The sequence below is a fragment of the Alligator mississippiensis genome, chromosome 4, assembly GCF_030867095.1.
Source record: "Alligator mississippiensis isolate rAllMis1 chromosome 4, rAllMis1, whole genome shotgun sequence".
NCBI lineage: Eukaryota > Metazoa > Chordata > Crocodylia > Alligatoridae > Alligator > Alligator mississippiensis.
The window spans coordinates 124,557,520-124,583,642 of NC_081827.1; the positions used below are offsets into that span (position 1 = coordinate 124,557,520).

At 45.6% G+C, this 26,123-nt stretch overlaps 2 protein-coding genes across 2 annotated transcripts in view; both read left to right on the forward strand.

Moving 5' to 3' along the window:
* The first annotated feature begins 4,124 nt into the window (after positions 1-4,124).
* LOC132250191 (syncytin-A-like) lies at positions 4,125-13,080 on the forward strand. Its single transcript, XM_059726567.1, has 2 exons — positions 4,125-4,719; positions 10,469-13,080. The coding sequence occupies exon 2, from the start codon at positions 11,077-11,079 to the stop codon at positions 12,559-12,561; it is 1,485 nt and encodes a 494-aa protein (XP_059582550.1). The 5' UTR covers positions 4,125-4,719; positions 10,469-11,076; the 3' UTR covers positions 12,562-13,080.
* A 146-nt stretch (positions 13,081-13,226) lies between these two features.
* BCAT1 (branched chain amino acid transaminase 1) overlaps positions 13,227-26,123 on the forward strand; it is a 90,598-nt gene continuing 77,701 nt past the window's right edge. The window contains exon 1 of the mRNA XM_019489726.2: positions 13,227-13,591. Coding sequence (XP_019345271.2) covers positions 13,334-13,591 — 258 coding nt within the window. The 5' untranslated portion in view covers positions 13,227-13,333. The remainder of the gene's footprint in view (positions 13,592-26,123) is intronic.

A 26,123-nucleotide genomic window follows, 5' to 3' on the forward strand; every position in this document is an offset into this window, starting at 1 on the left:
ATTCACTGCAATTGCCTACAAATCATCTGTTTTACCCAAGACACACTTTAAAGGGAATTTCCACAGTATGAATCTGTAAATTACTTTTCCTGGCACTTATTACACAGTTATTAGCCATAATGAAATCAAAACCACTTATTAGCTTATCCATTGTCTCAGCTATCCAGACTACTTGCTCAGACTCCAGACTTACCATTTTCAAATCCAGTTTCCAGATCTTGGGTATGTAAGCACTCCCCAGCCTCTGTCCTTATTGGAAAACAAACACGCTTAAGTTTTGGATCACCTGTTTGCTAAGCATTTTAGCATGCCCAGTTAACTATTATATTTGACCCAGAGTCTTCAATTGCTGTGCAGTTCAGAGTTACTGTTATATATTCAGTGACCACACTTACTCTCTTGTTATTCAACTGTCCAGGTCTACACAGAAGCAGTAGAGCTTATTCTGGTACCTATGAGCTTTACCCCTGAGCTTGGCATCCCGCCCTTCCTGAACAGTGTTGCAATTTTTTACAGGTACGTTTCATGCTCTGTCCTGGCCCACTGTATATTTATTACAGTCCTTGTCTAGGGCTGGTTTTTCACTGTGCACAAGCATTTAATTGATCTGATTCCCTTAATTAGTGCCAATTTCCCTTGATTTATCTTTTTTTCCTAATAATCCTAAAATGTCATAAACCTGATTAGAACTGGCTTTTCATCATTCTTATTGAATATAGAGATGTACTGACAAGATTCATATTGTGATCAATTTCCATCCTCATCGCTTCATTTTCCATGGTGCTGCTGCAAGTAAAGATTAAAAGTCTGTGGTGAGATCAGTAACTTGTAACAGTGTTTTGTTGGTTGAGCATCAATAAAATGTTCCATTTCCAATTTGTGGTAGGAGTTTATGGCTATGTAGGCATGCCAGAGCCAGACGTCTCTGTAGGTCTTCTGTCAATTCAGGTACGGTCTCATCTTTCCCTCACCATCTAGCAAACTGAGTCCCAGCCAGCACACTGGCTCCAAACTGCATACCAAGGGCTTGTCTTAGATTTGGATAACTACTACTTTTTTCCTGAGGGTGCTATCCAAGCTGGACCACTCAAATTAGCTGGCCAAAGGCCTTTTTCTGTCTAGTTTCTCAGCCATTCATTTGGGGTATAATGGTGAATTGAAATATTTCAAATAAGTAATACTCCAAATAAATCTCCTTGAGAACAGAGATGCTTATACATCTCTAACTCAGTTAGTTTATTAGGTGCATCTCTATCTTGCCTTCTGCCTTACAAAGAATATTTTCCCTCAGAGTGGGAAACCCCCTCACTGTGGTGGTTAGCATTATTAGAACTGGGATAAGGATATCAGGACAACTTCTGTTTCATGGAAAAACTTCCAGTCCATGATGCCATTCATTGTGTACAGAAGTTGCTTTTTTCACCATTTAAAGTGCTTTATTGCTATGACTTAACAGAAGTGCACAGCTTTACAGCACTTTAAAAATGAGTATAGCACTTTAAATTAACCCTTGTTATATGAGGTATTAAATTTGAAGAGCTGTATTTTACAACACTTCAGCAACCTACAGTGCTTTAAATAACTTCTGTACACTGGTCTAGACAGGGAATGTTGCAGCTCAGTGTTTTGTATTTGTTGCTTTACTACAGATCTCATCTTGACCTGTAAATCATCTTTCCACCTTTTCCTGGATGCTTTTTCAATTACGTCTCTTGTTTTAATTTTTTTGGCCATTTTAATTCTGTAGACATTATTTGTTCTATGTTGGTTTAGCAGGAAAGGAACTCACAATTTATCTCCAACTTCACATAACAGTGTTGTATCTTTTTGACCTGAGCAATTACCAACATTTGGGTTTTCCAGATTTTTTTGGTCAGGAAAAGAAATGATGCTGTACTCTGGTGTATTCTGTTAATACACAAAGAATATATGAATATTTGTTTCCCTGAACACAGCAAGATTCAAACATCAGAAGCTAATTGCTTTGCTAACAGCTCCAGTCTGCTTTCTAGTCAGCACTTGCCTGTTCCTCTCAGCTTTTCTAGGACCAGGCTACCCCAGCAGTGTTCTCTGGATGTATCTGGATTTACCTTCTCTCTGCTCTTTGTCACATACACACATCTCCTAAAATAGGAACAAACCCCACTTCAAACACATTTTCTGCATGTGCCTGTGCTTTGAATAAAGGCTGTTATTTTTATTTTTTTTAATACTGTTTTTAATGTCATAAAGGAGCTTATTTTTTCTTACATTTTTTCCAGGTGAAGAATACTGTTTGTTACACCTTCATGACCATGGTTCTCATGAGGTTTAAGATTTATGTCTCATATTGATATATCAAAGGGAGAGAATAATTTATTCAAATCAAGAAAAATGAAATACAAAAGCATTAATTTTGCAATAGAATCGGGAAAGAAAACATTTTCCCAAGTAAGATTATTTGGGACTATTAAGTAGGTGAGAAGGGGAAATGAATACCTCTTTATGCACATATTAATAAGGGAAAGCAACGTATTAAATATAGAACTAGCAAAGATGAGAAAAAATGTTCTTGTCTGTAGACCTTAAGCTATGTCAATCCAGGAGGATATGTTCTTTTGACTTCCCATCCTTGTGCTACTGCTTGTGCAGCCTCCTTGATAATAGCAATGAGGGAAGGGCTAATGGAGACTGGATTTGGGTGTTTGTCCTCTGGCACTACTCAGAGCTGGTGGTCTTTCCACACAAAGAGTATGTTTGCACTGCAGCTGGGAGGTGTGACTGTACCAGACCTGAACTACAGCTAATCTGTAAGTGCTTGTTTGTGTGACAAGAGTGATGAAGGCAAAAGCCCTACAGACACAGGCTAGCAACTTGAGTATGTACAGCTCATACTGGGCTCTGCTGCCTCTTTACTGCCTTTGTTACTGGAGCTAGTTTTAAATTATTTTGTTTCACAGCGTATAGCCGATTTTGGATTTTAAATTTAATTGCAGAACAACAAGGACGTTTTTTTACCTCCCTGCCTGCCATCTGACACCTCCAGGGAAGGAATTCTACTTGATCAGCACATCAAAGAGCTACTCAACACAGCTCACACACTCTCAAGGACCCAGAGGGACAGCCTTCCATCTTCAGCTCTCTCTGTGCAAAAATGAAGTTTATTTCTTACCTATGAGGACTTCTTATCATCTTATACCATCTACACTTTTCCCAGAGCCTGGTGAAGGGACTTTGATCCCGAAAACTTGCAGAAAAGGACAACTTGCCATTTTCCAGTTGGTCTAATAAAAGGTATCATTTCGGAACCAGGAGTTCTAGTTTTTTGTATGTCTAGGTTGACCCCTGGCTTTCTGATTTGAAAAGCAAGGATTTTCATAGGCACGGTGTATATCAGGACCAGGCTCAGCTGGTGTGGCCCTGTCCCCTGCAAGTGGTGCCCACAGGGAATGGGGCTCGGAGCTGATGGGGCCATGCCAGCTGAGTGCCAAGCCCGCCCCTGGCCCTTAAAAATGGTGCTGAGCCCAGTGCTGCTCGTAGGGGACAGGGATGAGGAGAGGGATGGGGCTGGGCTTGGTGCTTGGCTGGTGTGGTCTCAGCCCCTGAGAGCGGCGCTGCACCCATCCCCATCCCCTGCGAGTGGTGCCGGGCTGGCAGGGGATGGGGATATGCCAGCTGAGCACCAAGCCTAGCCCTGTCTGCTGTGAGTGGTGCTGTGGAAGGACACGTTTGGTGCCACTCACAGGGGATGGGGCTGGGCTGGCATGGCCTCATCCCTTGTGAGTGGCGCTGGGCTCGTGGCTCAGCTGGTACAGCCCTATCCCCTGCAAGCAGTGCTGGTGCGGCCCAGGCAACCTCACTCGCAGAAGATGGGGCCACGCCAGCTGAGCACCAAGCCTAGCCCCGTCCCGTATTTTTTGATACGGCATGATGTGTAAGTTGAGTTTGATTTTTAAGACGCAAAAACTGGACTTCAAAACACGACTTACACACCACAGAATATGGTAGTGATCTTAAGGCCAGGTAGATGTCTGTCCCTACCACAGAGAGCAGACAGCTTTGTGTGGTGGCTGAGCATGTGCTCAAAAGTGTGCTACAGCCTCCCCTATGCCTCTGGGTGGTAGTCTACAAAGTGGCTTGTGGAATCAGAAAAAATATATGCCTTAAACTTTGATTATTTTAGTTATAAGATGACATAACCGCTTTGTGTAGAATTGCTGGCTCGGTACAGTAGAACAGATAAGGGCAAGTGTTTGTTCTTTGTAACTCTTCTGCAAATGCTTCGCTCACTGCGGCCTTGAAGGTAAAAAAAAAAAAAGTATGTACAAAGTAGATTTCCAGGTGCAAGAAGGAGGTTTGTGAACTAACCCTATCTCCCCCATAATTCCCATCCTGATGACAGCAAAGAAATAATGAAGTAATATTATAGCCGCTTTTCATGCTAATTTCACTATATGATCACGTGAGTTGTAAGCGACTGTTAAAAAGTATATAAGCCTCCTGATTTTGCTCTTGGGGGGGGGACCCCTTCCAAGTGCTTGGGAAATCCATGTCACTTTGGAACTCCCCCTACAGCTGTAGTTTCTTTTGAATAAAAGCTTCTGCTGACCTGACCCAAAAGTACTCTGTGTGTGTTTCCACGACAATTCCTGGTGCCGTGACTCGGATCCAGAACACAGGCTGAGGAAGGAGGACCGCAGGCTACCCCCCCCCCGAACCCTGAGGCGCCAAACTTGAGAGGTAAGAGACCTAATTCAAAATCTCTATTGGGGTTTCGGAGGAGGACTGCCTGTAGGCTCCCAACTTGGCCGTGGTAACTGGATCTGAACCTTGTTAAAACAGGTCAGTCTGAACCTTACTGCCGGCTAAAATTTTCTGTCTGGTAAAGGATCCCATTTTGTGTCTGGTAACGTATGTTTTAGGGAGAAACTGTTTGAGGCACCTTCATCCAACAGCACATCGGGCTTGTAGTTAATTAACTAAGGCGGTGTGGGGTAGGAGGTCTGGCTGACTGAATAAATGTGCATGTGTGTGTGTATTTAGAAATATGAGCCACTGACCAGGACTGAGACTACGGTTGGGCTCAGCCGCCCCAATTCTGCCTGACAGGGCAGTTTTGAAAGCAAGGGGGCCCAACTGGAACCTCGTGACCCAGTGGACAGGGCTTATTGAATGAATGTGTGTGTGTATTTAGAAATATGAGCCACTGACCAGGACTGAGACTACGGTTGGGTTCAGCCGCCCCAATTCTGCCTGACAGGGCAGTTTTGAAAGCAAGGGGACCCAACTGGAACCTCGTGACCCAGTGGACAGGGCGTCTGAGTGATTTTGTCTTTTCCAAACCCCTCGTCCCAGTAGCTTCTGCCGAAAGCAGAAGTGAAAGGATCCCTCTAGTGTTTCCCTCCCCATTTCCATTTTATGAGCCGGTGTCGGGTCAGAAGCCTTTTGTCTGGGCAGTGAAAAACTGCGGGGCAAGGCACTGAGCGGCCCGGACATCCTAAATAAGCCTCTCCTACGTCTCCCTGTGTGACTGAAAATGGGAACAAGTCAGTCTAAACAGGTTCCTGTCCCCCCTAAGGGGACTCCGGCGTACTTTATGTACACACACTATTCTCCCGAGACTTGCAAGTACCTGGATAAGTGGAACTGGTATACTAGGGATGATCCTGTGAAACATTTTCCACAGGAAGGAACATTTGATCAGGATAAAATAGTGCACTTGAGAGGGGCGTTAGAGTCCCGTGGATCCAAAACACCACAAAACCAGTGGGACGCGTTCTTTTATTGGTATGATGAAATGTCCAAAAGGCGGACAGAATCTCAAACTAGGAGCCTAAAAGACTCTCAAGAAAAATTAAAACAGCAGTTAAAAGCTGTTCGGGAGAAATTGGCTGCTCCCCCAAATTACACGCTGGCCACCGCTCCAATGTATCCAGCATTGCCCGGGGCGCCCCCACCACCGGAGCCAGCAGAGGATATCCTTGACCTTTGTTCGAACCCTGCTCTCCTGGGACTCCCACATCAGCAACAACCGGTTCAACATCAGGCTGCAGCCCAGGCTAGTGACCCATTAGCTGAAGCTCCTTCAGTAAATCCATCCACGGAGCTTAATAGTCCGGACTCATCCACCATATCTGCCACTCAATCATCACCAGTGTGGCAATTTACTCCTGGGTCACAACCCACCACAGGTGTATTTAGAAGAATGGGAATAGGCATGGAAAGATCTCCCATCAATCTGAGATCCCGAACTGCACAAGTTTACCCCCTAAGACAAATGCCAGGCATTGGCACCGATGGACAAAATATAGTAACTGTGCATGCACCCTGGACTCCAGGTGATCTCTACAATTTAACTCAAAAGTTCCCAAAAATCAAGGAAGACCCAGAAAAATTTCAGGAAGAATTGCAGACTGTTATAAATTGTTATAATCCAACATGGGCTGACATTAATCAGCTCATGCGATCCATTTTGCCCAAGGAGACTATGCTACGTCTGTACGCTGCCTGTACTTGGCCAGATCAAAACCCAGGGATTGGCCAAGACTTTATTGACAAGAGAAATGCTTTGGTTCAGGCAGTTCTCACAATTTGCCCAAAAAAGGCAGACTGGACCAAAATAAATACCTGTAAACAAAACAAAAATGAACACCCCAGTGACTATTTAGAACGCCTCAAACAGGCATTTGAACGATACTCAGGAATGGATAACCCAGTCGGAAATGCTAAACAAGCAATAGTGGCAGCATTCGTCCAGGGACTTAACCCTAAAATTGCTGAGAAAATTCAAACAGTAATTATTGGCTGAGAAACTAAAGATTTGACCGAAGTCCTTGCTGCGGCTAACCATTTTCATAACAAATTGGAACGGTCTAAAGACAGTGCCGAGTTTAAGTTAATGGCCTTACAGATTTCTCAGTTGCAGGGTCCAGGTAGAGGAAGGGGATGAGGACGGGGAAGGGGAGGCCCGGGTAGATTCAGGGGAAGAGATAGATCCTTGAGCCCACAAAACCCAGGCTATGGGAACCAATGTCATTATTGCAAGCAAGAAGGACATTGGAAATCAGAATGCCCCAACCGCCCCGGCCAAGGACCCAGACCCCAGCCCCCACCTCCACTTCCTGTCAATTTTCCCAGTGTTGAATAGGACAGCCTGAGGGACAGTGACATCATTGCTCCTTTGCTTGCTACTGACCAATCTGGTCCGTTTGTTGAATGCCTTATTTCTGGTAAACCTGTCTCCTGTCTTGTCGACACCGGAGCGTCCCGCTCCACGCTAAAGGCTGCTAAGTTTCCTTTTCTACCTTATTCTCCTGAAACTGTAAATGCTGTCGGTATAGGCGGACAACCTATCCCACATCCCGTCTCTGAACCTGTCTCCATCTCTATTGGCCCTTTGTCTGAAAATCATGCCTTTCTTCTTAGCCCCTGTGCACCTGTCAACCTTCTTGGTAAGGATTTGCTGTGTAAACTGGGATGCGTGATTTATTGTAGCCCAGATGGTGTTTACCTTGAGGTACCGGAACATAGGGAAACCGAGCTTGTGGCTTTGCTAACCCAGGAGTACTCTGATTCTGACACTTCCTTCTTGCAAGAGGAACTGTTGGCACGAGTACCTCCACAGCTGTGGTCCACCCATGCGAATGAAGTGGGGCACATGCTGAGTGCTGAACCAGTGCGTATCATCCTGAACCCTGCCAAGCCACTTCCTCGTGTCCCACAGTACCCCATCTCAAAGGAAGCTGAGGAAGGGATCAAGCCTGTCGTTTCCTCACTCCTTGAGCAAGGGATTATTGTCCCAATACGCTCCCCTTGCAACACACCTATCCTACCTGTCAAAAAACCTGGTAAAGATACGTATCACTTTGTGCAAGATCTTCGAGCTGTAAATGCCGCTGTGTTACCCGCTTTCCCCGTGGTCCCTAACCCTGCCACTATTCTTTCCTGTATCTCTTCAGATGCTACATATTTCACAGTAGTGGATCTTTGTTCTGCTTTTTTCTCTATCCCCGTTCATAAGGATAGCCAGTATCTGTTTGCATTTACTTATCAGGGATTTCAATATACCTGGACAAGACTCCCTCAGGGATATACAGAGTCCCCAACCCTGTTTTCCCAGATCCTAAAAAAAGATTTGGATCCTATCACGTTCAAAGGGGGGTCCACCCTTGTTCAGTACGTTGATGATCTATTGTTAGCCTCACCCACTTTAGAGGCCTGTGAGCAAGATACTTTGACACTCCTCACAGCTTTAGCTCAGAAAGGCCACAAGGCCTCAAAATCTAAATTGCAGCTCTGCAAGTCTAAGGTACATTATTTAGGGCATGATATCTCAGCAGGAGAACGACACCTTTCCCCTAGTAGAGTTGAAGCTATCCTCAACATTCCCAAACCTATGACTAGAAAACAGATGAGGGGATTCTTAGGTGCAACGGGTTATTGTAGACAGTGGATCCTGGGTTATGCTGCTTTCGCAAAACCCTTGCAAGCATTCACTCATGATACCACCCCGGAACCCCTCCCTTGGACTCCTGAAGCCGAACAAGCATTTGTGGTCCTTAAGCAAGCCCTCACTCTTGCTCCTGCTCTTGGACTTCCTAATTATAAGAAACCCTTTACCTTGTTTTGTCATGAACGGGAAGGAATCGCTTTAGGAGTACTCACTCAGCTGCATGGTGAAAAGCAACGCCCAATTGCATATTACAGCTCTGCCCTTGATCCCGTAGCTGCGGGACTTCCTCCTTGCCTCCGTTCAGTTGCAGCTGCTGCCTTGTTGGTTGAAAAGGCAGATTCTCTAGTTTTGGGACACTCTTTAACCATTGCAGTTCCACATGCTGTGATGGCCCTTCTGCTCAAGGGCAAAACTCAGCACATTTCCAATTCCCGTCTTACTAAATATGAGAAACTTCTACTGTCAGCTGCAAATGTAACCTTAAATCGCTGTTCAATTCTGAATCCTGCGTCACTTCTGCCTATTGCCTCTGATGGTGAGCCTCATGATTGCCTGTCTATCACAACTCAATTGTTAACCCCTCGAACTGACCTCAAGGACATTCCTATCCCGAACTCTGACCTTGTTTTGTTTGTTGATGGTTCCTGTCTTAGAAATGATGCAGGCAAATTAGTTGCGGGATATGCACTATGCACTCAGTATGCTGTTTTGGAAGCCTATTCTTTACCCCAAGCTCGTTCTGCTAAAGTTGCTGAACTCATTGCTTTAACACGTGCTTGCATTCTTGCAAAAAATCAAACCACAACCATTTATACTGACTCTAAGTATGCTTTTGGTGTTGTTCATGATTTTGGACAAATCTGGAAACAAAGAGGGTTCCTCACTTCATCAGGGACCCAAATCAGTCATGGTTGTTATGTAAAAGCGCTCTTAGAAGCTGTTCAATTGCCTCTTGCTATTGCTATTGTTAAATGTAAAGCTCATGAGAAACCCTTTGATGATGTCACACGAGGAAATGATCTGGCAGACCGTTCTGCCAGAAATGCGGCCCTTTCTGGCCCACAGGCTCCTAACTCTGTTTTTGTGTGTTTTTCAGCAGACCAGTCTCCTTTGGCTAGCCTTTCAAGTCTGGCCCTTCTTCAAAATCAGGCCCCAAAAAAGGAAATAAATGACTGGCTGCGTGCAGGATGTTCACTGCACCCCGACTCTCTCTGGCGCTCCCCGGACGGCCGCCTGGTGGCGCCTAGAGAGCTTTTGCCACATCTTGCTCGTTTAACCCACGCTGTGGCCCATACGAGCAAAGGAGGAATGATTGCTACAGTACAAAGAAATTGGTTTGCCCCAAATTTTCCTTCCATGGCACAACAGTACTGTAGCTCCTGTCCCATCTGCTTAGCTCACAACATTGGGCAACGGGTAAAAACGACACCCACAGCCCATCCCCCTCCATGGGGACCGTTTATAAATCTGCAAATTGATTTTGTGCAGCTACCTAAGTGCTGTTCTTATGAATACATTCTTGTTATTATTGATGTGTTCTCTGGATGGGTGGAAGCCTACCCATGCGTACGTGCTGATTCCATCACTGTAGCAAAGAAATTGCTCAAAGAATTCATCCCTAGATTTGGATTGCCCCTCACAATAGATAGTGACCGTGGCACCCATTTCACAGGACAGATAGTAAAAAACATCTGCCAAGCACTCAACATACAGCAACACCTACACTGTAGTTATCATCCACAGTCAAGTGATACTGTAGAACGTAAAAACTCTGATTTAAAAACGCGCATTTCGAAGATTTGTGCTGAAACAGGCCTCAAATGGCCTGATGCACTGCCCATTGCTCTTATGCACATTAGAAACACTGTTAACAGAAAACATGGCCTAACCCCTTATGAAATACTCATGGCACGACCCATGAGGATGCCAGCTACACCACCTGTTGCCCCTCACCAAACAGACCTACAATTAACTGATGAAACTGTACTAAATTATTGCAAGGCATTAATGAAGTATGCCAGGTCTGTTCATTCACAGGTCCAAGAAGCCTTACCTCAACCACCGGATGTTCCCTGTCACAACCTCGAACCAGGGGATTGGATCTACGTAAAGGTCTATCAACGGAAAAACGCACTTCAACCCAGATGGAAAGGACCTTTCCAGGTACTTCTAACCACTAATTCTGCTGTTCGTTGCCAAGGTCACCAAACGTGGACTCACGCCTCGCACTGCAAGAAGGTATCACCTCCATTGGACCCCGAAGCAGCTGTATTCCAACCAAGGTTGGGATCTTTCCCTGAGGCCAAGGACAAAGACCCTCAGGACCTCACTCAGGCAAGTGAGGAGCATCAGGGTGCAAGTGCTAGTAACCTCTCCCCTGCACCCAACACCTCAGCCCAGCCGGATTCATCAGTTGAAGAACGAAGATATCATCTTCGGCCTCGAAGAAAGTGAATGCTCCCATTCGGAAGATCACCACCTCGATCAAGACCAAGAGCCGACATTATCAGTCCTTTAGGTAACTTGAGCCCAGAGGACGAAGAAAGACTTTGGCTGCCATCCTGGGTTTGGCTGGTAGTGTTCTTTTTCTTACTGGTGCTGGTTATGTTTGTTGTTAAGATTCTTTGTCCCTCCTGTATCTAAAAATGGCACTGATATCCTTATATATCACACTTGGGTATCTCAGTATCACCCAAGGGGGGTGGGAGAAAAATTTGTATTTGCAGATCTCCCATGCGGTGGCTCAAGCTGGAAATAAAAGTGACTGCTGGATATGCTCTCACAGCCCAGCACACCTACACCAAGGAATCCCAACGATCGGAGTACCAATATCCCTCCAGCAATGGGGAACAATAAACGGCGGCTTCGTTAGACGCTACTCGTTAGCTGCCCATCGGTCCGCTCCTAAAGAATGGAGGGCCGCCCCTGCTAACTGGATAATCTCCCCAAGAGTAGAGGCGCCTTTCTGTTACAGATCCAACAACACCGGAGCTTATAATAAAGCCACACCTGTAGGACACTACCCTCATTGCCTAACTACTCTAGATTATAGCCCTAGTAGCACCAGTGGAATCCTGTTGGGTAACGTACCCTCTCTCAATTGTACAGGATTCATGGTCTACAACTTTTCTAAGGAACCTCATGTTGCTCTCATTGCAAACAGATCAGAATTTTACATTCACTCCAATTTTACTTCTTGTAATATATCTCGGTCCAGCAGGATAGCAGCTGAACGTGGACCGTCCTATACGATGCATATCAATCGAAAGTGCCGGATAGGGCACAACAACTGTCGAGATTTGAGTACCCTTTCTGCCCCAGGCCTTTACTGGCTCTGCGGAAACAGGGCTCATAAAATCTTGCCCTGGAATTGGGTGGGGGCATGCACTCTTGGACGTGTTATCCCTGGTTTCGAAATGCATAGTGCAATATATCTGGAACAAGTAAAAAATTTCAACCATCACATGAAAAGGGCGGTTAACCCCTTAGCTACCAGAAACACAGGGTTCCATCGATTTGTGAGAACCTTCATACCGTGGCTTGGAGTAAGAGAATTGGAACTAGCCATAATTAACATTTCAGCCACAATGGAAGCTATGGGAAATGCCACTGCGGATGCAATTCAGGCTCTGCAAAAAGAGATCTCCCAGATCTCACAAGTAACTATACAACACCGCATAGCCCTAGATTACCTATTGGTATCCCAGGGAGGAGTATGTGCCTTAGTAAACTCCACCTGTTGTGTCTATGTCAATCAGGACATGCGAATTGAAACTGACATTCGCAAAATCCGAAATCAGTTAAGGGTCCTACATCAAGTGGCCTCAGAAAATACTGACTGGGGTCTAGAAGAAATGTGGTCTTGGCTAACCTCCTGGCTCCCAGATTTCGGGGCCCTTGGCAAGAAAATCCTGTATGGAATATTGTTTGTCTTGATAGTTCTGATAATGTTCTATGTCTTAATGCAACTGATCCTCTGCTGCGTGAAAGCCAGCAGGGGAAGCTTTAGCAAGGCAAGAAAACCCACAGCAGAGTCTAGCATAATGGTGTTACAAAAGTGTGAGCAGATTGAAAGAAAACATGAAAGGCTGCATGATGAAATAGAGGGGCTCATGAGAATGGAAATTTAAGGCTAAAGTGAGACTAAATAGTCTCAAAGGGGGGGGCTGTGGAATCAGAAAAAATATATGCCTTAAACTTTGATTATTTTAGTTACAAGATGACATAACCGCTTTGTGTAGAATTGCTGGCTCGGTACAGTAGAACAGATAAGGGCAAGTGTTTGTTCTTTGTAACTCTTCTGCAACTGCTTCGCTCACCGCGGCCTTGAAGGTAGAAAAAAAAAGTATGTACAAAGTAGATTTCCAGGTGCAAGAAGGAGGTTTGTGAACTAACCCTATCTCCCCCATAATTCCCATCCTGATAACAGCAAAGAAATAATGAAGTAATATTATAGCCGCTTTTCATGCTAATTTCACTATATGATCACGTGAGTTGTAAGCGACTGTTAAAAAGTATATAAGCCTCCTGATTTTGCTCTTGGGGGGGGACCCCTTCCAAGTGCTTGGGAAATCCATGTCACTTTGGAACTCCCCCTACAGCTGTAGTTTCTTTTGAATAAAAGCTTCTGCTGACCTGACCCAAAAGTACTCTGTGTGTGTTTCCATGACAGGCTGCTGTCATGTGCCTTCATGCCTAGCTTTTAACAGTTGGGGTCACATGCAGGGCAGCCCCGTGACCCCTGGGCAGTGGATTTAGGAGCGGAGCACCTGGGGGCTGCCTGAAGGGTGGTGGAGGTGAGGGGGAGCAGGAAGCGATGCCAGCGAAGGGCTCACATGAGGGCAGCCGCTGGGCGGTGGATTTGGAAACGAGGCACTGGCGGGTCCCGGGAGGGCAGCGGCGATGATGGGGAGCAGGAGCCCTGCGGTCCCCATCTGGAAGACAGAGGCCACTGGGGAGTCCGCAGCCGCGCAGGCGGGAGGAGGGGCCCGGGCGCGGCTCCCCGGGCGGCGCTGTGTTGCCGCTGATGCAATCGGGCCCGCGAGCGCAGCGCAGCGCAGCGCCCCTCCCTGCAGCTCCGCGCGGGGCCGGCCGGCCGGCGGGCGGGGGGGCGCGCTTCATCCGGCCGGGCGCAGGCTTGCTGTCCTCAGCATGATGAAGGTAAGTGCGGTCCCTGCCCTGCGGGGTGCACCGTGGCAACGAGACTAAAGCCTTTGCAGAGCAGCTTTCCCCTTCCTTCCCCCTCCCCAAGGTTTCCCTGGTTGATTGCTGCTTTGCAAGGGGAGCATCTTTCCCCTTTCCTTCTTCCCTTCCCTCCCAAGGTTTCCCTGCCTAGTCAATGACTGCTTTTCAGAGGGAGCATAGGCTCCATGCCTCCTCTTTCCCCCTTCCCTTCCAAGGCTTCACTGGTTAATTGTTGGTTTGCAAAAGGAGCATCTCCCTCCCTTCCCACCCTCCCAAGATTTTCCTACCTAGTCAATTGTTGCTTTGCAAAGGGAACAGCTCCCCCACCCTTATTGTTCCCCATGCAGAGGCAGGGATGTGAAAGGCTCTCTGCTCCTTTTGTAGGGCCCAGTTGCAGGCAGAATAACAGTAACAGGGTGGGGAAGGCAGCCCCCCTGTGTGATCCTGCTTGTGACTGCCAGAGCCACCAAGGGTACTGTGTACTAGGCAGGCATTTTGACTTGAACATGTGCAGGGGTCTGTTAAATGTCTCAGCCTGGGTAAGTCGGGCTGTGCACTATGGGTTTGTGTAATTCTTTCATGGAAGAGAGTGGCTTTTTTGGGGAGGCAGGGTGGAGGGGGAATGAGCTTTTCAGAGCTGCTGTTTGGTCTCCTGTTCCTCTGACTTTTGCACTTGATAGGGCTGGGGGAGGAATACCTTGGTCTTTGGCACCCAAGACAAAGGGCAAAGAGGGGCTGTGACTGTTGATTCCGCTACCAAGCGCTGTGGAGAAAAGCATTAACTTTATACTTTGCTGGACAGCTGTGTAGTGTGGAGATGCAAATTTAAGTACAGACCTTTCTTTTACATGTTCTGCTACCTGATGCCCCAAACTTGCCACTGGGAGAAATGAGGCTTGTGTAGCTTACCCCACTCAAATAATCCCAATCACATGAAGATGAGACAGAAGAGGAAACAGCAGTGGGCATTACTGGTGCCCCTCCAATCTTGATGATTCTGTTTTCTTCCCACCACTCCATTTTGTCTCCTGAAATTCCCAGGTGCTCCCAATGATGAGAGAAGCAGTGTAGACATGAGTTTTTACCCCTGTGGCAGCTGTGCTCATTCTCCCTCCTATTAGCCTCAGATAAACTGAAGGAGTGCTGGGCCAACCATGGCACAGGTTTCAGAGATGCTCATGGTAATCAACTAAGTGGTGTCTCCAGATCTGAATGCCCTGGGCCTGATAAAAGTTGTATTGGGAGGTGAGAGAGAGAGATTTTCATGTCCCGCTGTACTTGTTATGGGACTGGGGAGAGGGACTGGCCTTTAAATTTTAGGGCTGTTTTTGTAGGGGGAAAAAGAAACAAGTAATATATAGAAGTTATATAGCTGTGCTCAGTAAAATGTAAGTTTCATGGTATTGCCCTGCTAGTTCAGGGGAGGAATAACAGGGGAAAAAAACTGGACAATGAGTCAAGAGAGCTGGCTCCACCCTGTGCTACTGATGTGCTGTATAACCTTGGGCAAATTACTTCATCTCTCTATAACCCCAGTCCCCTTGTGCTCTTTGTGCTGTCTGGTTACAGTGGCGAGGATGGTCACTGTGTGTTAATAGAGTGTGTATTGCTATGGGATCCTACAGTTTGGCCATGTAATCAGTCTTGTAATGTAAACAGTAAAACAATCAGTCAGTAGTGTTATTATTACAGCTCCCTGTCCCTTGAGTTTCCCTTTTCACCATTTTCTGCTTTAAATATCAGCTTTCTATTACAGCAAAAACATATTCTTCCTTGAACCTTATCCAGCTCCTTCCCTTATCTATTGCCCCAGTTTACATACAATATTTCTGTAAACAAGCAAATTGTGCCTCTGGTTTCTTCAGTTCTGCCTTCTTCACCTATCACACTGATTTCAACTGACAGGCCAAGTGTTTGCATCATCTTGTGATCATGTGGGTGGTCTGATTTTATTTTATTTTTTTTCATAGCACTGAAGCTGACTGTCAAAATTGGGGTTATAAATTCATGGACAAAATGGAAGATTCCAGAGTAAGGTTCACATTAATGCAGTTCTGATTTTCCTGAATCAGCCATGGGCCTCATTTGTCTGTGGTGTAATTTCATGGAGTAAGATAAAATCATCCTTGGCATAACTATATTTGAACGATCTCTCAGATTGCAGTGGTAGCCAGGGGTGTCAGGAGGAGATATAGCAATTTATTAGTTACATGAGCAATCGGTTTAAACTGAGTCTGTTCAGACTTCTTGAAACAATGCATTCAGATTAGCCATGCTCAAGATTCAGGACAACATTAGTACATAGTCACTGCCATATTAACAATTCATCACTTTGTAGATGTAATTAATTCAGTGAATGTGGCCACAATTATCATTGTCATTCACAGGCGGTGTGAATGTCAGTGTATGCACTCAGAAATGAGCTAAAAAGCTGAATCTCTTTGACTGTTTCTTAAACTATACATGCTAAGTGAAATTTATTATATACGCTGTCCTGAGTGTTGGTTGAATGCAGCATGGCCAGATTAGACAAGCTAATCAAAGACATTGAGGTCAAGATGAGATCACTGGAGTTGTTCTGCAAGAAATTTAACTACCTGACATTAAAATTATGACCTACAACATTGGAAGAATGATAGTTTGAATACAAGGTAATTTGTTAACCAGGCATACCCATTCTACTAATTTGGTGCCTCTCATCACAGAAATAAATAGATGTATAGTCCCACTTGCTAGGAAATAATTCTGTTGTCTTAACATATCCATTAAGGAACCAGGGAATAGTACCTCATAAAAGGAGGAGGAGTCTGGGAAATATTACCATATGCTATTTAAAATGAAAGTCCTCTGATGTTCTTCTATAAGGGCCAACATTGCTTTTTGCAACGGATCCAAAAGGGTTAATATGAAGTTCTAATTAAAAGTCATTAAACTAATCCAGAGCTTCTACCCATCTGTCTTCCTTGATAACATCATCTCGCCGCATGGTTTAATATTGTTTTACAAGCCAAAGTTGTAATAAACCTATAACAGAGTTATTCATTTACTTACCTTCCTTTCGTGCCCAGCTATCATGTCCCATCTATTATGCCAAGTTTTATTCTAGGCCATATGAAATGCATTAAATAAATGTACAGGTACTTAGTGGGTGCATGGCTAAGTCTAATAGAGCTTGCTATTCCAAGTGTTTTATAAACATTCAACCAACACACTTTTGTAGGAAAAGAATGTTTGATTTTTTTTTACGGGTACTTCTTCCTGCAACTTGCTGAATGGGCTCAACTTCCTTTTAGTCCATCATAAGCAGGGATCCTGGTTTTCTTTGTTTAAAAATCACAAATTCTCTGATTAAAAGCCCCCAAATCTTCCCCACACATTTTCCATGATTAAAATGAAATGCTGGGGGGGGGGGGGGGTGTGTGTGTGTGTCTATGATAGATAGATAGATATATCTATCATACATAAATCGGTTTCAGCTGAACACAATGTTTTATTGATATATTTAAAATTTTAAAGCAATTTGGAAGCCTACCAGTACCTCAGTCACTATAATAAAATATATTCTAACTACCTATAAATTTTGACATTTGATTTGGGTTTTTTTAATGATGGAAAATCAGCCCCCTTCACTCACCAAGATGTGGGTACAGCTGCTACCATCCCCACCCTCCCCTCACTATTTTGTGGCACTGAGCAGCCCTAATGTGCTGGTATCTTGCCCATACCATTGCCCCTCAATCCTGACCCCCAGCTCTGCTGGCGCCTCTCACTCTACACCAACAACTCCCTGGCCCTGCGGGTGCCCCTCGCACCCCACCCAGAGCCTTCCACCCTGGCTGGTACCCCTCACTGTCTACCCGCAGTCTCCTTTTCCCACCCCCCAGCCCTGTCAGAGGAAGGCCCCAGGAGCCAGGGCTATAGGGCCAGGGACCCACAGCATTGCCCAAGCCTTGGCTGCTGCCTGTGGGAAGCAGTGGCTGCTGCAGTGGAGCAGAGTGTGAAGCCCAGCTCCCCCTCCTCCATGGGCAGCATAGCTGGTGCAGAGCCCTGGGTGGTGGGGCAAAGGTGAGCTGCCCGCTGCTAACTTGAGGCTTCTCACCCTGCTGCCCTCCCCTCCCCTTCTCTCTGCCCCGAGCCTCTGTAGCCCAGAAGACAAGACCTGGCGCAGCAGGGCAGAGTGGGGCCAGGTAGGGATGCTCAGTGCTGCTGCCGGGAGCCCTGCACCTCCCCCTGCAGCCGAGCAGCAGTAGGGGATGCAAATCCATGCCTCCCCCCCCCCCCCCCCCCGCTGTCAGGTGGGCATGGGGTGCTTTGGCCATGGTGGTGTGGGGCTCATGGCAGTGGCACTGAACTTCCCTGCCTCTCTCTGTCCTGCTTTGGTGGGTCTTGCCTGCTGGCCTGCAGAGAGCCTAGAGGGAGGGCAGCAAGGTGGGGGGCCCTGAGCCCATAGCGGGCAGCTCACACCTGCCCAGCATACAAATCTGGGGGGCATGTGATCTCACTGACCCCCTAGAAGCACATACAATGGAGGGGAGCTGGCTGCCCTGTCACCCCCTAAATGAGCTGCCTATGGCTGTGTCCTGTTCCCTGCACGGGCTCTGTGGCCATGCATTCCCATCCCGGGTCCCATGCCTGATGTACCGCCCAGGCTGGGCAGCAGCCCCAGCCCAGCCCAACTCCTTCCCTTCCTTATTCCTTCACTATGGGGGGGCCTCAGCCCCCCCCCCCCCCCCCCACTTGCCTGCAGGGAGCTGCTCTCTAGGCTGCCTGGCTGCCATGTGCATGTGTACAGGTGCACGTGCATGTGCCTGCCCCCTTCCTTTTCACTCTCCTGCTTCCCTCTAACCCCTTGCAGGCTGGAGTTCTGCCTGCCTGCAAGGGGAAATCCACCATTTCCTGTGTTTTTCTCCTTTAAAGGAGGAAATCCAGTTTTGTCTCCTTTAAAAATCTGGGTTTTATCTCATTTTTCTGTGGCAAGCAGAAAATCCGGTCCCTGATGGTAAGTAAGAGGGCTCAGCACCACATAAGACTTATCCCTTTGTCTTCCACTGACTTACTGAGTCCTCAGACAGTGATGGGTCTGCATTTACCCTTTCTGAAAGTGAGCATCTTAAAACTGTTCACACTACGTAATACTGGGTTCTTATTCTTAACATCTTGTCACTCCAGTCTCTTGTACCAGGCATAATTACTACATTCATTCTGCAGCTGCATTCAGCTTCAGCTCTGTTCCATAAAGAGCACCAGAACATAGCATATAGAGTGCATTTTACTGGATCCTTAAAACTTCCTCCCAAATGAGAAGCCACAATTCCCTTTTCTGAGCCCTAGTTTTCCACCCAACAGTAGAGAGAGAGAGTCATTTGGTCAGAGGTTGTATTACTTGCAAACTACTCACATGGTGCCCTCTAAGTTGATTACAACACAGACTTCTATGTGGAAGTTGGTTACAGACTAAACGAACTGTAGTGGCTGTGGCAAACTGTAAAAGATGATTAGTTTATCCTGTTAGTTTATCATATTACTAAAACTTGGCACTTCGTAGTACTATAGCACTTGGCACTTTGGCTTCTTCAGAATGAAAAGTTCTATAAAGTGCTTTATAGAAGTAGTCAAATTAAAACGGCAATATAGGCAAGTGTCTTCTTGACATATCCTTAAATATTGAAATGGTTGTGGTGTTGTTATTGCCTTCTGGGATGAGAAGACTGTGAGAATTTTGTCTAGGTTTAGTAATTTATTTGAGGCCCACTTGCTCTGTGGGAGTTTACTCCCTTAGTTAACTCATTAAAGTTAAAGCCCAAACTTACCTGTCTGCTTTCAGCAGGCCTGTTTTATACCAGGGGATACATGCTTCCCTAGTTCATCCCCATTACTTCTCCCCACCAGAAGTAAAAATGCTTCACTTTCTGCTTCCCACTGGCATGGAATACTGTTTGCTTCTCTAAGCCAGTGTTTCCCATAGTTGGTAGGGTCAGAAGGGACCTGAGCAGATCATCAAGTCTGACCCCCTGCCATGGCAGGAAAGAATTCTGGGGTCAAACAACCCTGGCTAGGTGTCTATCTAGCCTCCTTTTGAAGAACCCCAGAAGATTTCCTAGCATATCCTGCAGAGGCCCCACGTTACCTCGTACCTTCTTTTTACCCCCTATGCATTTAAAAACGGACTTCTTGTTATCCTTGATCCGGGTTGCTAGTCCCAGTTCCATCTCCGCCTTAGCCTTCCTAACAGGCCCCCTACAGTCTCAAGCCAAGGATGTTTAATCCTCCCTGGTGTTGGCCCCTCCCTTCCATTGGGTGTATGACTCCTTTTTAGCTTTGAGACATTCCTGGATGCTTTTGGTGAGCCATGGGGGCACTCTTGCCCCCTTTGATCTGTGTTGGGATTGTCGCCCTTTGGGCTTGGAGAATTGTCTCCTTAAGGAACGACCAGTGTGCCACAGCACAAAAGTGTGCCGTCAGAAATTAACAGGTATGCTGTAGAACTTTGCCATGGCGATGAGCTACAATACGTATAAGGATGGGGAATACCTTAATAGGTGTGCTGTGGAAAATGTTTATTAATATAAGTGCGCCTTGGGCTGGAAAAGGTTGGGAAACACTGCTTTAAGCAGTTAGTTGTAAATTCTTGCTTGACCTGGCTGGCTGTCTCCTCTTTAGCCCATGCAGACTACTGGTGGCACCAAGGAGTATTGCATGTACAAATCCAATTTACCTACACATAAAGGAAGGGTTGCTTGAAGTATGTGTAGAAGGGAGACCAAAAAAACCCACGAAAAATCTGGATGTCTTAGCATTGAGAGAGGAGATTAAGGACAGTGGGATACAAAAAGGGGCTGTGGTGTCAAAAAAGAAGCATACTGCTTGGACACATAAGGAATGGGATGGAAAATAATACTAAAAACATGATAATGCCATTATATAAACTAGTGGGTCCTCTTTACCTTGCGTACTGCATTCAGTTAGAGAAGTGATTCTCAGCCAGGGTGCTGTGAGATCCTTTGAAGGGGTGACCCAAGGTGTGAAAAGATAGGTGCAAACTCAGGGTTGTTCCTGCCTGGACAATCCCCCTGTTCCACTGCCCAGCCTCTCTGTGAGGGCGGTGCGTAATTTTAGCGGTTGTTTCATTTCGGGTTTGGAGGTTTCAAAGGTCGAAACACCAAATCTGAAATGAAATGCAGGGCTCTGAAACATCCAAAACGTTTTGGAGCTGTTTTGGAGCTGTTTCGAGCTGTTGCAGAGGTGGGATTGCCGGGAAAGAGGGAGGGGGAGGGGTGGTGGGGAGGACTGCTCTGATATTGACATCTGTAGCTGGTGGCCAGTGACAGTGGTCTGTCCCTGAGGCCCCTTCCAATCCCAGTGCTGGGGAATTGAACTGGGATTCAATTTCCCCAGCACTGGGGAACATTTCCCCAGTTCCTGATTCGATTCCCCAGCTCCCCGATCTTTCCCCGAGCTCTTTGATCACTTCCCCCAGCCTTGGGGGGGCACGGGCCCCTGGATGATGTGGGATGGCAGCAGGTTGCTGCTGCCAGCTGGGGATGGCAACAGCTCTGGGCTATTTCCCCATCTGGCAGCAGCAGCATGCTGAAACCCTGCAGTGCCCCCCAGGAAGAGCTGGGGGAATGATTAGAGAGCTGGGAATCAAACTGGGAGTTCCAGCTGACAGGTGGATCCGCCCCAGCTCTCAGGCAGTGCGCAGAGCCATGCTGAGCTATGCTGCACCTGCATTATGGTGCAAGTACCAGGTGGGCAGAGGAGGCGATCCCCACTGCCCCTTGCTACATTGGGGGAGGCTCTGCCACGAGCCTTCAGAAGCCTCAATCACCACTGCTAGATCTGGTGAGTGCAGGGCTCTTTTTCCCCCCCAAAAACTCCACAGTCACCAGCTCTGAAGCATGCGGATGACAGCATGCTGCTGCTGCTGCTAGTTGGGCCCATCACCAGCACCCGGGTCTGCCCAGCACAGCCTGTGCCAAGTGCTGGGAAGAACCAAGTGCTGGTGTTGGCCCGAGCCAGCAGCGGCAGCCTGCTATCATCCCGCACGCAGATTCAGTGGTCTGTGCTGCCCAGGAGGGCTGTGGGGCTATGGCAGTCTCCTCCTGAGAGGAGTGGGCCCCTGGATCTGTGCGCCGGATGACAGCATGCTGCCACTGCCAGCAAGTAATACTAGTTTTGCTTTAAACAGTTTGAGGTGCCGTTTCCCAAGGACCCCTGCACCTATCTCCTTGAAACTTGGCAGGCTTCATGACCTCAGAAGCGGCTACCATCCCTGCAAGATTCATCCGAATCAGGCACAAAATGACAAAGTTATAGGCAGTTTTGTGGTTCCCCATTATGGCCGAAACACCATTGAAATTCTGAAACAGCTCCAAAACAGTTTTGACCGAAACAAAATGGGACAGTGATTCAAAACACTGAAATGAATCACTGTCCCTCCAAAATGCTGGATCCTAAACAAAACAAAACACGGCCGTTTCAGACAGCCCTATGAAACACTGAAACAAAACACTGTCTTTCTGAAATGCCAAATCCAAAACCAAAATGAAACACAGGCATTTTGCACAGCCCTAGTAAGCACTGTAATATATAAATTAGTTTTTGAAATTGGGTGCCACTCAACTCAGAAAAGTTGCGGTGGGGTGCCTCAAGTCCAGTAAGGGATGCTTTGAGTCTGTCTTGAGTACAAAAAGGTTAAGAATAATTGAGCTAGAGCTACTTAATCTGAAAAAGTTATAGCAGAAACAATATTGGCAATAAAAAAGTTTAGGATCGGGGAGAGAGACTGAAAAGATTACGACTGCCTTAGAGAGAGGACTTGACAGAAGTATAGGAAAGAACATAGGAGAGATTTGACATGCATATGGGCAACAAAGATATCCAGAGTAGTGATAGTAGATACAAAAAATAAAAATGGTTTTGGAAGGGAGATAAGTCTTCGTTCTTCAGAGCTCAAGCCTGTGCTGGAAGCAAAAGACCTTGCGAAAGAACACACACATGAACATAACCCTTACTTCTGTGAGTTAATCCCATTGACTCTGGAACACATTTGCAAAGGTAGCTGGGTGTCTTTGGAAATGTATGTTTGGTAGTAATTTCTTAAGGTAAGGTCATTATTTAGTTTAGCACATGCCCACTCATACAGGATTAATGTGTGGCCCATAGTCCATTTGGATTTATCTAACTCTAGATGTGTAAAGGGTGGGAAATCAGGTCTGTTCTTAGAATTGATGCTTTTGAAAAAATCGATTGCTTCATGAATCTATTTCCCTTTCCTTTCCTGTTTGAACACAGTTACATTAACCAAGCCTCTCTAATGACAGAATGTTGCTGTCTCACAGAAGTTTTTGTTAATATAATAAAATAAAACCTCTTTTCATGAGTTTGAAACTGATCCATATATGATATTGTTTTTAGTGCTTTTTAATGCTCTTTCAAATTTTTAACTTGCATGTACTGGAAGAACTTTCTTAGCTCTTCCAGATAACTGACTAATGTAGCTTTCACTTCTGCAGTACTGGATCTATTAAATTGTGTAACACTTCCTGTCTTCCTCTAAACTGTGAATGGGGAAAATAAAATGTCAGTACATTACCCGTAATATTTAAAATAATGTTGATACCCCTCAATTTCTACTTCCATAGCATATGAGAGACTTTATATCTTAAATTTAGTGAGTTTTGAGTGAAATGGAATATGATGACTAACTGGCATGTAACAGTTACAGTGCACAGTGTCTGTGATTACAGACTGGAAGATTCCTTCCTGACTATCACAAGCTTTTGCCAAGAGTGTACTTGGAGGGAACAATAAAAACAGGAACATATTAACCACCTGACATCAGATCAACTTAATGTGAGAGAACATGCTCCTGACACAGTGTTGTATAGTAAAAATATGCTATCAATATAATGTATGTTCATCATTATAGCATTCAGTGATTACAAGACTAATAGTCCTACCACAACTGTACTACAGCTGCATTGCACATTGTGTGTGTAAATAGACATTTATGCTTACTAGGTAATTTGTGGTGTGCCTTGTTCTAGCATGTGTGGAACTTCCTATTTTGAATGATGTGACTAGGTATACTAATTATATGTTTATATGTACGGAACAATTATATGTTTATATGCACGGACCAAGTTAAAGCTCTGTGGAGAGTTTGCACCCTGTCATAATCATGCTTATCCATCTTTGAAAAGTAGCATTTAAGAGACACAAAAAATGAAGCTTCTGATGTTGGGAAGGAAGGGGTTCCTTTCTATAGGCATGAAGGGGAATCCTTTAGCACATTTGTCTCTTTTGGGTACATTGAGAGACTATGAGCAATTGTTTCCATTGCCCATGCTGCTCTAAATAGCAGGAACACATTGTTTCTAGTGCAACTTGCTCCTTATCTGGAGTTTGACTTCTATTGTTTGGTTTTTTTAAGTGGATATTGGCATAGGAGCGCCTCCCCAGAGTGGCCGTTCCTAGGATTTGACTCCTAGGTAGGGATCTACTTAAAGTGTGCAGAGGTGAAGTAAAAATTGTGGGCCGCTCTCAATGCCTGGAACCATTTTCACAGTCTTTTTGCAGGAAGCCAACTTGGCCCATCAGCAGCGGAGGTAGGAGGGGTCGGTCACCATCTTGGCTACTCCCCCTTTGTGCTGGCAGCTCCTTCCCCTGCCCTCAGTGTTTAATTTTTAGGAAGTTTTTTCCCCCCCAGTGATTTATGCACAAAATTGCACCAGTCCTCACGATGATCGCAGAAACCACCTTCTTTGCCGTTTCTGCGGAAATCACAATTTGAGAATTGAGTAGATCCCTACTCGCAGGGTATTTGTTTCTTGTACTTTTTGCCTCAGAAAAAGAGCCTTTAGTTCCCTGTATACTTCTAGATTGGAGCAAATTTGGCAAAGTTTAAAGTAATCTTAGCAATCAGTGTGAGAGATGCAAACAGTTCTCCTCCAGACTTTGGAAATTCTCCCGCTGCTTCAAACCAGCTCCTCAGGTTTAAAAACTGGTTGGAACTGCCACGTAAACAAGGTTCTGGCAGCCAGAGTCTGTGCACTGCTGTGCAGGGGACTTGTGAGATATAGTTTTGTGGGTGAGGTATGTTCTTTGTGTAGCCCTTGACCCTGTATGTGCAATGATACCACACTAGTTCGTCTTCCTGGGGAATCCACACAATCAGAAAAGAAGCTGAATGTGTTCTAAAATGACATAAGATGGTCATGAGGTTAAAAGTCTTTCAGCTTATTAGCTACAGATTCTGTCTCAGACTTCCATTGTGAAGTCTCTTGGGGAAAGAAAGGGAAACAATCTATGCCATAAATTCCTCATCTGGAAAAAGGAAGTAACACTTCCCGACCTCACAGGGGTGCTATGAGTATAGACCCAATATTGCTTCTGCATAGCATAGTAGTAAGACTAATTGGACACCCTGTAAATAAATAAACAATGCAGCTCCTTTTTACCTTAACTGTGATAGTAGTAAAACATTTGCAGGCCCTGCAGAAACCATTCCACCTTTTAGAATCAAATAGCGTATGTGATTCTAAAACACCCTCAGCTAAAAGTTTCTGTCTCTTTCCAGTTTGTCCTACCTTATCACCCTTTCCCTGTTTTGATTACCACCAGATTAGAAATGACATTTGGAGGGCACACCTACATGTTCATTAATGTGTCTTAGATGCTGCTTGGTTTTTGGTTGTAGCCATGTTGGTCTAAGGAACAGGCAGGCAAGGTTCTTTGAGTAGATGTGGTATCTTTTATTAGACCAACTGTGTAATTGGAGAAAATACTTCCTGGCATAGGGAGTCTCTGCTGTTCTGAGACTCCAAGGAGTGAGAGAAGCTAAAAGTGAGACAGTCTCCTCTACTTGGCTTTGGCTTTTTTCCCCATGCTCCTCTCCTTTACCCTCCCCCTTCCCTGCTTTACCTTTTGTTTTCCTAATTTCTACTCATTTACATTCTCACTGACATTCTGTCAGACTTTTAGCTTCTCTCATTCCTGGGAGTCTCAGAACAGCAGAGACTACCCATACCTGAAGAAAGGTGACTGCACCCAAAAGCTTGCTAAGAACTCTTTTTTTTCCAACTACTCACTTGGTTTAAAAAAAGATACCACATCTACTCAAAGAACCTTGCCTGCCTTAGATACTGTGCATTTAATTTAGTACTTGCTTAATAAAGTACTAACTAAATGCTCAGTAACTAGAGTTACTTACTGTGTAGTAGTGCTGGTGCACGGCTATTTTGTGATGCTTAGTGCACATTAGCTTAATAACACTGAGCAGTAGGCTATTAGCATGTTTTTTAATCGCCATGTTACTGCACAGTGTTATTAGGCTAATGCACAGTAAACGTCTTGTGTAGACATGCCCAATGTCACTCATCAGCCAGGCAGTTCTGCAGAACAGGAGCCCAGTCCAATTGTCTAGGATTCTTTATCCAGGCAAGAGAAAGTATCCATGCCCACACATTGCTTTTCAAAAGAGCCATTGCCTTTAACACACACAGTA

Bases quoted from the DNA above. Each gene is read 5' to 3' on its own strand.
- LOC132250191 (XM_059726567.1), top strand. From the start codon at position 11,077: ATGGCACTGATATCCTTATATATCACACTTGGGTATCTCAGTATCACC.